This window comes from Anarrhichthys ocellatus, unplaced genomic scaffold (genome assembly GCF_004355925.1).
Source record: "Anarrhichthys ocellatus isolate YVR2014 unplaced genomic scaffold, GSC_Weel_1.0 scaffold125, whole genome shotgun sequence".
Lineage (NCBI taxonomy): Eukaryota > Metazoa > Chordata > Actinopteri > Perciformes > Anarhichadidae > Anarrhichthys > Anarrhichthys ocellatus.
Genome location: NW_022280155.1, coordinates 291,615 through 307,189, shown reverse-complemented (window position 1 = coordinate 307,189; position 15,575 = coordinate 291,615). Strand labels below are relative to the sequence as shown.

The 15,575-nt window shown below is 42.6% G+C and overlaps 1 protein-coding gene across 1 annotated transcript in view; it reads left to right on the top strand.

Annotated features, from left to right (window-relative positions):
* The window catches only part of ptchd4 (patched domain containing 4), a 41,352-nt gene extending 25,802 nt beyond the window's left edge, over window positions 1-15,550 (top strand). Inside the window, exon 3 of the mRNA XM_031877081.1 lies at window positions 11,370-15,550. Coding sequence (XP_031732941.1) covers window positions 11,370-13,045 — 1,676 coding nt within the window. The 3' untranslated portion in view covers window positions 13,046-15,550. The remainder of the gene's footprint in view (window positions 1-11,369) is intronic.
* The last annotated feature ends 25 nt before the right edge of the window (window positions 15,551-15,575 follow it).

Genomic DNA, 15,575 nt, shown 5'->3' with positions numbered 1-15,575 from the left:
TTATGACCATGTGATATTTCAGTTTTTCTTTTTGAATAAATTTGCAAACATTTCTACATTTCTGTTTTTTTCTGTCAAGATGGGGTGCTGAGTGTACATTAATGAGAAATAAAATGAACTTTTTTGATTTTAGCAAATGGCTGCAATGAAACAGAGCGAAAAATTTAAAGGGGTCTGAATACTTTCCGTACCCACTGTATATAGGAGCTTGTGTTTATTTTTTTTATACCATCAAAACATAACTCAGGTACAGCTTTTCTCTTTCAAAAAAAAGCCTCAAAATGAACACAAATTCCCTGTGGATCAGACATTACATTACAGTCATTTAGCAGACACTTTTATCCAAAGCGACTTACAATTCAGAGTCTATCACATTTCTACACCGTAGGCACAGCTACGGGAGCAATTTTGGGGTTAAGTGTCTTGCTCAAGGACACATCGACATGTGACTGTCGGAGCCGGAGCTCGAACCGCCGACCCTCTGATTGAAAGACTGCTCTGCTATCCACTTAGCCACAATCGTCCGGTGCAGACACGGTGCAATGTCTGCTGCTCAGGCAGCAGCTACACAGCCAAGTAGAAACACACCAGATTTACAGCCCCGTTTGCATCACAGGAAAAGCATTTGTATTTGTTACTGCCAAGCTGCCACCAACCTTCACTCCATTGATCCAGCCAAGGGTCGTGAGTGTCTCTTCTTACATGCTTTTAAGTTTACCTCTGTGCACACACCTTCACACAGTCATAATTATGAAGACTTTGCCGTAACAGTTAGGTGGGTTGGTCAAATTTTGGGGAGTGACTGAATGGCTGGATTGAATGAAAGGCCCTGCACAGGTGTAACGCTGCATTCACATGGAACCAGGCCGACGGCAGACAACAGACGGACAAAATGTTCTGGAATGGCGGAATGGCAGGACGGCAAAACGAAAAAAACACATGGTATGTTGCTGTGGTGATGGAATAAAATATGTTTAATAAAATGATTTAGTGTCTATTATTTTCCTGTGATAATAATCACAATAAAATGATTACGCTATAAAATGCAGCTTTCTCTTACTGAAAACTTAACCAACTCCACATCCCGTTCGTGCATTTTGTCTCGGAGATGGGCAATAGTTAAACTTTGGACTCATCCATCTCATCCATGCTATTATTCCCCGGCATAGTTTCACCGTCCTGCTCTCGACCAATAACACGATATCCGGTTTGCCGTCTTCCGTCTGCCTGATTCCATGTGAATGCATCGTAACAGGACTAAGCGTATGATCATGAGCCGAACGCATCCTCAATCCTCACTTTGTTGGATATCTTTCAAAACGTTATTCCTAATTTTCTCTTTTTCCTACAAATGTCCAGTTCATTTCCACTTGTCACACACATGCATTCTTTAAAAAAAATAAACGTACTCCTTCACAGGAAACAACTTGGTTAGGTTTCGGCAACAATACGGCTTTGGCTGGGTTAAGGAAATGAAAGGGGTTTGGGTTAGAATAACTACGGAAGTGATGTCACCCAAGTACAGAAGTCATGTGACTGATAACTCAACATTTGGGTTTGATCAACTTTGGAAGTAACATGACAAATAAATCAACATTGTGTCTTCTGGTTACACATGGGACGTGAACAGCGGTCTCCCTGATGACAAGTCTTGGTGTGTTACTCGCCCATCCCCTCCGGTCTCCTCACTACTCTTCATTTCTTGCTCTTTTTTTTTTCTTTCCTATTCTAGATTAACGTGGGATAGATATGAATTGATTTCATGGGATGGATACAAATTGCAGTGCATCGCTTTTCACAGATATATAGCTATGAACGGTGCATGGCCAAACAGCCTGCATGTGCATGTGTAGATTTATACACGTGTCGTGTGGAGAGTTGTTCCCCAGCTCCACAGCGGCTCCTCCTCCATACGTCAGAAACTATCGATCTCCACGTCACTGTCAGAGTTCCCTGCTCAGGAGATAACTGACATACACACACACACACATACATGCAGCATTCTCTACTCCATGAATGTGACTGGTCATGACAAACTGGCAGGTTGGAGCCGGGATGAGGAAAATTTCAGTATGCCTCTCGCACACACACACACACACACACACGAGTAGCAGGAAATGCAGTGGGTACACACTTGGATGCAGCGCGTCCTCCCATAATCCCATGCTCTTCCTTTTAAAGTCATTGCATCTTCAAGCTAATGCTGCTAATGCTAGCATAATACTAACTATTAACTGTATTATCTATTGGTTTACAAGTATGGAGTAACATGGAGTAATTATTATCGACACTAGAGAGTTTCTTATTACAGATCCCTTCAAGTGTAACATAGCACATGCCATTAATCGGGCTGCTGCATAATTCCTCATGGACGAGTGTGTCGGGGGAGTGATGGGGATTTGTCGCCGATGGCTTCAGGTCGTTATCACGCTAGAACAGCACTCTCGTGTTCGGGCCCTGAAGAGAAGAGATGATGATGCACAATGATTGGGTACATCTTTTTAATTTGGTAACGAGGTGGCCGAACAGTTATTCATTCTCAGATTGAAATTACCGGTGAAAAGAGTGCAATATTCAAATAACGAAAGCCACAATGTTGAGTGTAACGCACATGGAGTCTTAATAAGCTTTAAGGTATTATACATTATGTCATTTTTGCTAGCCTCAATCTTCTGCAAAATAGAGTTGGCCCAGCTGCAAAATGAAGCTAGAGGCTGTTGTTGGAATGATATTGTGGATTGTATCTTCATCTTGCCAGCTAAATCAAATCACAGGCCGCAGTGAATACACCTCAAAGCTGAGTTGAACATGTTAGTCTGGTCTGCCTGACTCGTTGATCCTTTATCTCATTGAGGTTTGTGCAAGTTTGAATCCATGTTCCCCCCCGACCACGGCTCTGAAATATCAGTAGCCTCCCTGTGCTGCGTACGGATACCTGCATGGCGCTGTCCGTGGTGCTGAAATAGAGTCATGTCCTTCCATCGCTTCGTCCTATAGTATTTAAAAGAGAAATACTATTTTCTAAATGATACGGCTGAAAAAAAAAGTCTTCAGCAGAGAGCTGTGACCAAATAATAATCTGAAAAGAAAATGTAAACGACCTAGTTGTGATGACTTCAGATGTACTTTGGTTTTGTTGGCCATCAGTTCAGTGATTGAGCGTTGAGCTTACTAGTACCCTTTTAATCTCAATCACAGTTAATCATCGTGTAGCCTAACTTTACTGCCCTAACGATAAAAATCAAAGAAAAAGTAGCCCAATTTGTCCCAATCTGGCAAACTGATTTGCCATTTGTGAATGTGTGAATATTGAAAGGGGATGAGAGCCACTTTTACAGATCATAGTCAATGAGCAGGCGTGTTGGGGGCTCATCCATTTTTAACGTTCAGCAGGAAGTGGGGTCTCGGAAGGACCCCTCTTTGACATCGCTAAATATAGCATCAAAGAGTGGTGAGCTCTTGCATATTTAATGGCTCAACTGTGCATCACACTTCCTGCGTCTGTATTTTGGTGCGTGGTATTTATGTTCACAGCATGCCACTGATTGCTCGTGAACTCATTTCACATCAAAGACGAGAGAGTGACAGCAATGTTTTTCTCTCCGGTTATTTCAGACTCGTGTTCATACATTTGGGTTACACTTGACAGTTGTATTGAATATCACTCGGTTGGGGAAAAAAATGTAGAAACACAAGAAGGCGTGTGATTGGTTGGATGGCTGGGTGTAACTGTAAGTGCTCCATGTTGTCTTGTGAAGAGTGGCACTCTAAAGGGGAAAAAATGCATTGAATAAATGACTCTTCCATTTCAGCATCCTGGAGACCTTTTACTCTCAGTATTATTTTTTGCTGAATTCAGTCAAAAGCCGAAACAGCTGAGCAAAAATCTACACAGCAACATAGGGCTGGACAGTATTGCCGACAATTTTATCACAATATGTTTTTTTTCAATATTGATTCATGTTGATAGTCATCACCATATATTATAATAATGACAATAATACTGTGACCATAGACTGTATCTAAGAAGCGGACGTAGTCATCAACTAGTCGATCACATCATGCTGCGTTGAAGACTTGAAACTAGAGATTGAGACCATAAACTCATGTTTACAATGTTTACTGAGGGAATAAATCAAGAGAGAAGTAGAGTCATTTTCTCATAGACTTCTATACAACCAGAGGAGTCGCCCCCTGCTGGTTAGTAGAGAGAATGCAGGTTTATGACACTTCTGCGTTGGCTTCACTCAGCAGAACTGGAGGTTGCCGCCTGGTTGTGACCCTCCAATCAGTTTATTCACCATATTACAGCCACAGCAGTATTACGGACAAGGCTACGTCGGAGCCTACGACGTAGGGAGAGGGAAACGGATTCAAAATTAACTTTGGAAAAAAAACCTCATAAATCGATGGAACAGCAAAATCTGACACTCACTGCGATGTATCATTAAAGATCAGCATCTCCAGGGAATTAATTACTTCCCAGGATCTGATGGAAGAAGAGACCTTTCCGCCAGAGTCGGGGGGAAACACATGACAGAGATCTCATCAAAGCTGGAGACACTTTTTAACACAGCTTTATTGTCTGTGAGTTTAAAAATGGCAACCTATGGAAGTGGCATCAGCAGATGGATACAAACAAAAGCCTATAAATAAATGGAGACATGCGTACACGTATCCAGGCAACTTACTCAACTAAAGATAAAAAAAGAATCACTCAGCTCGGTGTCAACACTGCAATGTATCCAACGTACAGAGAAGCTACTTCAATAAACTACACTTACACCTAGTGCGCTACATTTCATTTTTAATGCAAAACCTGCCGCTGGAAAGACACAAATAAGACAGCACATAGATTCCATGTTTTGCTGCAGAAAAGCAGAAGCAACACACTTTTTCTCTCAGAAGTGGGAGAGCTTAAACATGCAAATAATCAAGTGTGCTGTTTCACACCCCGGGGGCAAACCCAGCCAGACTCCTACTCAAAATCCAGGATAGCGTTGCTGCCGAACTACGGAGTGTGAGTGTGTGTGGGTGAGTGAGTCCCATATCATAAAGATACAGGAAAGGCAATCGTGCAGTTATTAAAAGCAGAGCGGTGCAAAATTTGTGTTTTTTTTTGGTGCAAAATTGCATTTGATATGGTTTTCAATCATTCTGTCTGCAGTGAAGTGACTCTTGTGTTTATGGCCACGCAAGTGTTGAATTTTTGACACGTACTTTCAATGTTGTCTACGGTGAAGCTAGTATTATTAACCGTAGTGAGCTAGTATCAGGTGCAATCGAAATGTTTGCCAAGGGAAGTCCAATTTAAAGCCTCTGCAAACTGGCTTACAGATGTATTTCTCTATAACACAAAATACTTCTGACTAAATATTCTAGAATCAAATTTAAAGGGAGTTTACCCCAACGTATATATATTTTCCTTTTTCCTGCAGTACTATTTATCAATCTAGATTGTTTTGATATATGAGTCTATATTTGAGCGAAGGCAGACATCTCTACGTGCTGTATCGCCAAAACTAGCCGAGTCACAAAAAAACAAATCTAGATAGAGAAATAGCACCACAGGTAAGTTTTTTTTATTGTTTCAGCAGAGTCAAACTCACCTCCAGCTAAAATAGTGTATTTGCTGAAATTATCCAGGACAACTGTATGCAGCACCGCGGAGTTAAATTGGATAAAATTTCCTTCTTGGTTGCGAGAAAAGCCCCCAAAAGATTGGAGTTTATAAGCAGTGTTATCGTCCACATATTGATTTGTATGTGAAGATTGCTTTTTGGGCTCCGCTGTGCTCGTCCTCACTTTCACTCCCCTCATGTGTTTTTTTTTTTTATTGAGTTTGCATCACTCTTCTGCGGCGGGACCTCCTCTGTGCGATATTGGCTCCTCCGTCATCTCCACCTGTATGACAAGCCGGCGTGGTTAACAGTCGCCCTGATTGGAAAAACCCCGCGGTGGGCGGGAGCGTCGCCACGCTCCCTCGCCACGTGATGGATGTGCTGCGAGGGGCCGCGTGCCGCAGAAGTTTTAGAGCAGTAATGTAGTTTAATGACTCGGTGGCTTTTTGCAGGCCAGTTGAGGAGAGGTGGGCAGCGAATGCAGGCCGAGCCTCCATTATGGGAGCAACATAGTCAGGCTTTTATTTATCCCCCCCCCATCTCCTCACAGTAGAAAATAGTCTGCAAGACAGCTGGTGACAAACTGCCCTCTTACCATCCATTCAGGGATGTACCTGCCCCTCCTGCCTCTTCATCCTTCCATTCTGAGCTACAGCTTCCCCATCTCTGCTTCCAGACACGCTGCTGTAGCGGCTGGCAGACACACAGCCTGTCCCCCATTAGAGGGAAGGGGAATAGGTGACTCAGTAAAAGGTTGCAGAGGGGTGTACGGATGCTTTGCAGCTGCATAGCAAAGGCTATCACCGGCTAATCAGTAACAATGGTCAGATAATTACCAGAATGAAATGCCCATACTGACAAAAAACAGCCAAGGTCGTAGCCAGACTTTTAGAAATACTGAGGTCATAAGTGTACCTGCTGCGACTTGAATACTCTGCGTAACAATTGTCAAGCCAGCGGGAGATAAAAGCATGCATGACGGATTTTGGTTATATGCCTCGAATGAAACAACACTGCAGTACTTTGGTGACTTGAGCATCACATTACAGCTCGGAGTCAAAAAGTGACACCAAGATCACAAGCTTCTCATTTAGATAGCGCACCCACACTAGACTGTAACGATGCAGGCACTTGGACCAGGGGGGACTATATGGATTTGATTTCTTCAGCACTCAATATCAGCAATGTAAGAGACACATCCATAGCACTAGGCTTCATTGGGAAATACACATGACCCTTGGCTGAACAGCATGAGACATGAAAGTACAATAAAAGAAATTCCTGAAGACCTCTCTTCATTTTTCTATTGTACATGTACATGTGTTCAAATGCCAAGGCAACTTCTTTTTTTTCTGGTTTGCAACCTCTACTTCTTCTACTCTGTTTACTGAGGGGTTACAGCCGTGTGTAGCCTATAGTGCCACGCAAGGCTAGTGACAGTCTGAAGAGTGGCACCATGTACATAGAGAATTACAGGGAACCCAGGATTGACCCCTGAGGGACCTTACAAGAGAGATAGATATTTGAGGGGTCATCACCAACCAAAACAGAGGTGTGGCATGAAACAATCCGATCTAGAGCCACATAGCTGAATGCTGACACAGCTTTTGAGAGGGTTGATTGAAACAACATTGTCCACTTTGTTAAAGACTGCCCGGAGCTTGATTTAAATTGAGAGTGTTGATTATAATTTCTAGTTCTGGAACGTAAACCCCCTCAAAAGATGTTAAACCCTTCCATTTCCAGACAAAATACTGGGTACATGATCTCATTGTCCTCAATGGCAGCTACACTTGGGGAACAGGCAAAATCAATGCTGCCTGGAAAGCAGATTTTGATTGTTTTTGCAGGTTGACATTGCTGATAACAGGCTGTTATTATCTATCTCAATCCCCAGTCAGTGCACTCAGCTGTGAGCCTTCACTGTAGCTGCCAGAGAGTGTGTTACACCACCTGCAGTCTCGTATACAGAGGAAAAAGGGAAGTGAAAGGAGGCAGACGAGTTAATTTGCTGTCTGTATGTGGGTGTTTGCTCCAGAGTGTGTGGGTGACGATGGCGACAGCAACAGCAAATGAGAGTGTGGTCTCCCCGGCAGACTCATAGTCGTGGCTATAAAGTTCTAGCAAGGTAGTCATACTGTGTGTGTGTGTGTGTGTGTGTGTGTGTGTGTGTGTGTGTGTGTGTGTGCGCCATTGTTTAGGGGACATCCAGGTGACACTGGTGGAGTTTTTATCACTGCAATAATCGGGAATGCAATCTCTATCTCAGTCTCTGCTGCCGTGTTGCCTCACCCCCCCGCTTCTTACGTCATCTATTCGTAGTTCACAGAGGCCCGAATGACAAATTTGGACATTCAGTTTTGCATCTATCAGCATTCAGACATTGAGAGAATTGTCGGTTTGCACCAAATGTGATTAACATTGAGCGGCAGTCATGCTTCCAGCCATGTGCTCCTCTCCCTCCTGCTTCTTTCACTTTGTCATTGATTCAGTTCCTTGGAACGTCCACATTGACCAGGGTTTGTTTTTGTTTAACATTTGTGTCAGACCAGCTATGTCCCTTTTCTGCTATTATTAGCTATTTTACTCATCGTCTAAATGGGAAATATATCAGCAACCTAATATTAGTTCTCTCACAAAAAATGAATATACTCCTTTTCTTGCGTAAAACCACGTCAAATTCCCTGATAGATTTAGTGAAATATGTGCAAAAGCAACATATTTTGAGCAACACATTTTTTAATTGGCTAAACATCAGATGTGTTGCGCTATCCTTGCCGTTTTTCGTTGCTGAGTTGCCCACTAGAGCATCTGTCTTTGTTTGACACGGTTGTGAATACATATTACCCCAGCGAGCTTGTTGCTGATTTTGATCTTTGCTTGCGCTCTTTCAGTTCTCACTCAACCCCTCTAATTGGGATTCTTCTCACTTTTAAGCATGAAGCTTTCAAAGACTAACCTACTCTCACAGAGAAGGCAAGCCAGGTGTGAAATCTCCCGCTGTCATTGATGAAATGATTTCTGCTCTTACTAGAAAGCCGACTTGTTTTGTAGACCATACGAGGAATATATGTCTCCAGATTCATTGATAATGGCATAGTCATTAGTGGTAAAAGGGTTATATATGTGTGTAAAAATGAAACTATTCAGTCTCAAAAATAATGAATGTGAGCGCATGTAGAGCTGAGCCACAATCAATTACTTGATTTGCAGAAAATCAATCCACAAGCTCTTTTATAAATCAACCAGATGTGTTTGTTCCAGCCTCTCTGATGTGGGGATTAACTGCTTTATTCTACTGGGTGTGATTGCAAATTCTGTAGAATTTGGTTTCTGGAACTTTTTAATATATTGCCTCAGTAAAATATATTCTTCAATACAGAATGATGTTCATTTAGTACATTATGGTCCCATTTACAGTAAAATACATAATAAAGCCGGGTATAATTCATGTCAATGCATATCCCTCCCTCCACCATCGCATCTAAATATGGTTGCGGCCAAAATCCATAAATCGAAGCCTCAAAACAATAGCCCTACCAAAAATAATCAACATACTTAATATTATTGAAAATAAATAGCTGCAGCACAATCAGTATGCATCACTGTTTTGGGCCTTTTTTAAATGTTTTACTGTATCTGAAAATATACAGTATTAAAGGAACTGTTATTCCCTTCAACATACAGATACAAAATATGTTGTGATGTAAGTGAATGAGTGTATCCAAAGATAAAGACTTTATAACACAAGTTCGAGCTATTGCATCGGTCAAAAAAACAATAGTAACCAGGGATACCTCACCAGATGGGCTCATTGTTAGTATCCACCTCCTCCTGCCAGCAATCAATCACTATAATAAATCCCAGGGCTTTTCCAATCATGACTAGCAAATGACACGCTACTTAACATCCTATTTGGTAACTGGTGAAGGGAAATGCATGCCGACACCCCTGGTGTAATGTTGGAAAAAACATGGGCATGAATTTCCCTCGTCTCCACAGCCTCTAAACCAACTGGCACTAACAAATTGACTTGCAGCACAGAAACACCATCTAGCCAGCTCATTACAAAGGCCTAATCCTTTATAGTTAATTAACTTTTTGTTCTCTCTGTATATTAGACGAGGGGACATTTACAATGCTGTCAAGTGTTGCAATCCCTCTCACCTGCTAGGTTTGAAAAGAACATTTTACAGCTTTAAATGTTGGCCGAGTGGCATATGCATGGGCCCAATCCAGTGTTCACTTGTACTGAAATATTTACGTGTTGGAGGAAATTGATTGTAGCATTCAGAAATTCATAGCACATTCCCTCGCAGCAGTTTCCCCCTCATCAGAAATGCAGCTCAGGCATTTTACAAATAAATAAACAGTGTGCGTGGGCGTGCGGGTGTTCCTGTGTGGGAGATTTTGCACTGTGGAGCACATGCCTTTGAACGTTGTGTATTCATGTCTATATTTTTCGACTGGTGAAAATCCCACAGATTTGACTCACATGAATGGGCCTGCTGCAGACAGATTTGGATGCTGCTTACTGGTGCATGGTAGAGAGGACTGTGTACAACTATATCTCAGATATGAGCAGAAAAGGATAGCCCGTGTCTCTATTAGAGGAGTTTAACCAAGGATGTTCCAATTTTAATTTTATTTTTAATCTGTCATGTCACACTAAAACCGTTCAGCAGCTTTGCTGGTACATGGTGAATGTACCCCAAAACATCTGTGCATTGTCTTCTTTCTTTAGCACTTGTGTATTGAAGTGTGTACTGGACATGGCGGCCTCTAGGGGCCACGTTGGACAGCGAAGATTGGCAGATACCCTGGCATATTTACTGCTTTTATGAAAACGCTCCAGTAAACTGTGATGCCAGCTAGTTGATCATGGAGCCCTCAGAACTTCATGTCAAAAATCATATTACAAAAAATATTTTTTTGTAATATATGTCAGGGTATCTACCAAGAGATTTGTGTGAACATACTGGCTGATTTGACATTAATTCTATGTCAGAGTACTTGAGTACTGTACATGCCAACAAGGTTTTAATAAATCTCACAGAGTTGTAAAAATATTCTCAATGTTCCTCAACAAAGAAACACAGGATGCTATAACAATACTACAGGTTTATGTTATGACCACTAGTTCAAAATGACTTCAACTTTGTTTTCTTTGGACCTGTGTTTTTCCATTAGCCTCTGGCACTGTCAGAGTGGTAGGGACCTCAAATTGATTCATTCTTGGGGTACAAAACATGTAAAATCAACAGAAATCTGAAGATTTCAGAAATTAAGCTTCAGATTATGTTCTCAGTTCTTCTCTGCTTTATTTGAATAATTTAATTAGTTTTTGGACAAAACATGGCATCTGAAGATGTCGTCATAAAGTAGTTGTTACGGTGGCACAGAAGTTCAAAGACAAGATCCAAATTGAAAGAAATTCTTCAAAATGTTGTGTTCATTTGTACCATGATATATTTTTTTATATCTGTTGATGCTGCTTAATAACATCACGTGTAGCAGTTCAGTTCAGTCACAAAAAAAAAGTAGTTTTTAGGAATCCAGAGCATTCTGATAATGCTATTACTCAGTGGCACCAAAATCCCTCTGAGACAAGGACCATTTCACTTACTAGGAATGAGTATATCATGCAAAGAGAACAATTTTCTAAACCATGTCATGTTTGATGTACACAGTGCTAATACATCAATGCAAACCGAATTCTTACCGAGTTCTCTCTCTCTTTCATTCTAGGCCATGGAACCAAAGGGGTGTTCGAGCTGCTGGCAGGCTGGAGGAGAACGAGGGAAAACCTCCCCTTCAAGGAGCGCGTGGCGGATGCTTTTGCCGATGTGATGGTGTGCTACACCATGACCAGCTCCCTCTACATCATCACCTTTGGCATGGGAGCTAGCCCTTTCACCAACATCGAGTCGGTGAAAATCTTCTGCCAGAGCATGTGCGTTGCCATCCTGGTCAACTACTTCTACGTTTTCTCCTTCTACGGCTCCTGCCTGGTGTTTGCCGGACAGCTGGAGCAGAACCGCTACCACAGTGTTTTCTGTTGTAAAATCCCCTCAGTGGAATACCTGGACCGCCAGCCCACATGGTTCAAAACCATGATGAGTGATGGCCATGACTTGTCTACACACCACGATAGCGTCCCCTACCAGAATCACTTCATCCAGCACTTCCTGCGTGAGCACTACACAGAATGGATTACCAACACCTATGTCAAACCCTTTGTGGTCATTCTATATCTCATCTACGCCTCTTTTTCATTCATGGGATGTTTACAGATCAGTGATGGATCAAATATAGTGAACCTGCTGGCTAGTAACTCTCCGAGTGTTTCCTACGCTCTGACCCAGCAGAAATACTTCAGTAACTACAGTCCTGTGATTGGCTTCTACATTTATGAGCCCATCGAGTACTGGAACTCCACGGTGCAGGAGCACCTGAAGACCCTGAGTCATGGCTTCAACAAGATCTCTTGGATGGACAACTTTTTCCACTACCTGCGCGTGGTGAATGTGAGCGCGTCAACCAAGAGCGACTTCATCGCGATCCTTAAGGGCTCCTTCCTTCGCAGCCCGGAGTACCAGCACTTCACTGAGGACATCATTTTCTCCATGAACCGCGATACTGACGAGTACGACATTATCGCCTCTCGGATGTACCTGGTGGCACGGACGACAGAGAAGAAGCGAGAGGAGGTGGTGGAGCTTCTGGAAAAGCTTCGTCCGTTGATGCTGATCAACAGCATCAAATTCATTGCCTTCAATCCCACGTTTGTGTTTATGGACCGCTACAGCTCCTCTGTCATCTCGCCCATCCTGACCTCAGGCTTCAGCGTACTCACAATCCTCATCCTCACTTTCTTCCTGGTCATCAACCCATTGGGGAACTTCTGGCTCATTCTCACGGTGACGTCCGTGGAGCTGGGCGTCTTGGGTTTGATGACCCTCTGGAACGTCGGCATGGACAGCATCTCAATCCTGTGCCTTATTTATACCCTCAACTTCGCCATGGATCACTGTGTACCACACCTGTACACTTTTGTGCTGGCCAACGAGCACACTAGGACGCAGTGCATCAAGTTGGCACTGGAGGAGCACGGGGCGGCCATCCTGCAGAACGCATCCTGCTTTGTGATCGGGATCATGCCCCTGGTGTTTGTGCCTTCCAATCTGACCTACACACTGTTCAAGTGCTCCCTCCTCACGGCGGGCTGCACCGTGCTGCACTGCTTTGTCATCCTGCCCGTCTTCCTGACCTTCTTCCCGCCGTCCAAAAAGAGACACAAGAAAAAGAAACGGGCCAAGCGCAAAGAGCGGGAGAGGGAGAGGGAGCGGGAGAGGGAAAGAGAAAGGGAGGAGATAGAGTGCATTGAAGTCAGGGAGAATCCTGATCATGTGACAAACGTCTGAGTAGTTTGTTATTTTAGCAATGAGTATCAGTGGTTATCCGTCAGTTATTGGTGGATTAGAGGTATCCTCCAATGGTGAGCCGCCTCTCGAGGTGAAGGGGCGTCCGAGAAGTCCCCTGAGGAGTGGGAACTGATCACTCCCAACCAATAGCAGCTAAGCTGGCTAGAGTAGAGCGCAGCCCCACTGGTCAGTCATTCAGTCTGGACAGTGTATCTCATTTGCACAAACTGCAGCATGCCCACGGTTCTAAAGCTCTTTCCCAACTATTTGGTATATTAGACAAGTTAGTTCCCAGAACTCTTGCTTGCTAAGTCTGTAAGTAAATTCCAAACAATCGGTATGTGAGTCCATTTAAATATTAACAATTCTATGTTCATCTCCTGCTGCCCTTATCTCAAAAGAAGTGAGTGAGGAACATAGCAGTCTGTTAAGCCAAGGACTAGTTGGTGAAAGTGGTTAGTGGGATCATACAAAAGTGTATAAACGAAACTGTGCAGGAGACGACTGCACGCGCACCTTACTCCTCACACCGTGGTAACGGCAAAAACAAACGAAACCAAATTCCATGGAAGGAGAGAAACTGTGTAGAGCACACAACATGCTTTTCTGTGACATTAAAAAATAGCTGAACAGCTGAACTGGGCAGATGGCATACACTGTGTCCACTATGAAGAATTATCTTGCACATTGCATCGTGCAAATTGAACCGTCGAGGCTCATATTAGCAGGAGTCAAATATTCCTGCTTTATTCCAGAGGGCAAATAAGGTCGTAGGCAATGGCAACAGGAACTGCAGTGGGCTGCAGCTTATGAAGAGGAAGTGATAAGTAACTGTCGTGCAGCAGTATTTTTAAAAGGCAGTAAGCCTGAGTATGACTTATCCTAAACTGCTTTTACACCAGACCAGTAAAACCAAAAGTGAAGGGTGTTTCCATGGCTGGAAATATGGAACTTTCTTGCAGGTTGATAACAATGGAAAGTTCCAGAGAGAGTATGAATGTCTCTGTGATCCACGTACAAAAGCTTATGGCATGGCACTGGTAATTGGAAGGTCTGAATGTGATTCAAAACTAGCAGTGGTGCCAAATAGTGTACATAATTTTTTGTTTTGACAGAGTTCTATAACAACAAAAAAAGTCTCAGTAAGTTTGAACTTTCACAGAAACCAACCACGAATTATTCAAGCTAATTTGAATGATTGCTATTTGATGTTCAGGTTTGTGAAGCAGGCTATTAAGCAGTGAAGCACCTTTCGTTGAATAGAATGTCTCTGAATAGTGTGAAAAAACTGATAAAGAGCCGTAGTGAAACTAGAACGTCCAGGTTTGTGTTCCAGAAGTTATTCAAAATCATTGACATTTGTAATAAAACAAATTACTACTAATCCAGCCCTACAACATTATCTTTGTATTTTGTTCACTCCAGTTAAAGTTTATACAAAGGGGTTGATCATTGTGACAAGATCACAGATGATTATTACCCACCTCTGTTGTTCACCTCAGCCCTGCAGAGCATTGTAGCGTCTTTCAGCCCATTGTTTTGTGGCCAGCAGCCTAACTGTATGGCTCACTCTCACGACTCTCAACCTCGTTTCCAGCAGTAGGCAGCTTGTCCTGTGAAACAGCTTTGATATACCTTCTCTTTGCTACCTTCCCAGCAACAAATAGCAAACAGAGAAAATGAGTGGACATAGCATTTAGCGGCTAAAGAGCCACACATGTCCATCAGGAGTCGGTGGAGACCAAAACAGAGCTTGACAAAGAGTGAATATTGGACTTACATTGATCAGGCGATCAGAAACACAATGCCAAATTGTTGCTAATGTTGCTCCGTATCTGCTAGATGTGTAAATAATCAATTGCTTTCTAATACAGGCCTACTTTTTGAGGTGATCATTCGTCAAGATGTGTTTTTCAGCATGTTCCAAGGCCCCCACGTGACCAAAAAAATGCTGCTTTAATGAACACCACTTCCCCAAGCCTAAGACCATTCTGGGTTAATACCAACTGAAAGACTAGATATGACATAGCACTAGCACTAGCATTGGCACCAGCCAAGGAAGAGAATTGTTGCAGTGATGTATAATATGGGCAAGGCCATGCTAGAAAACCAGATTTTTGAACAGCTTTTTTTTTTATGTTAACAAACCAATCGTATAACTTTTGTTTTACAATCATCAAGGGTTTGAATGCTGATAGCAAATACTATAAAAGACACCCATTGATCTTGGAGTAGTAAAAGACAGCAGAGCATGTCACTTTTTCCGAGAGGCCAATTAAAGACACCCTCAATGAGATATTCTACTGAGCTACGATAGCTTAAGAATAGCATCTAGCCAGGAAGTGACGTCAAGACTTCAGCTATCTAATTTATTTGGAGCATTCTAAATGTGAAGGTACACACACACACACACACACACACACACACACAAATACCCTCTTTTAATAGTCAGCCTAAGAAGTCTAAAACGTCTGCCGGCTACCTAGAGGGTTTTATTTATATATATATATATATATATATATATATATAT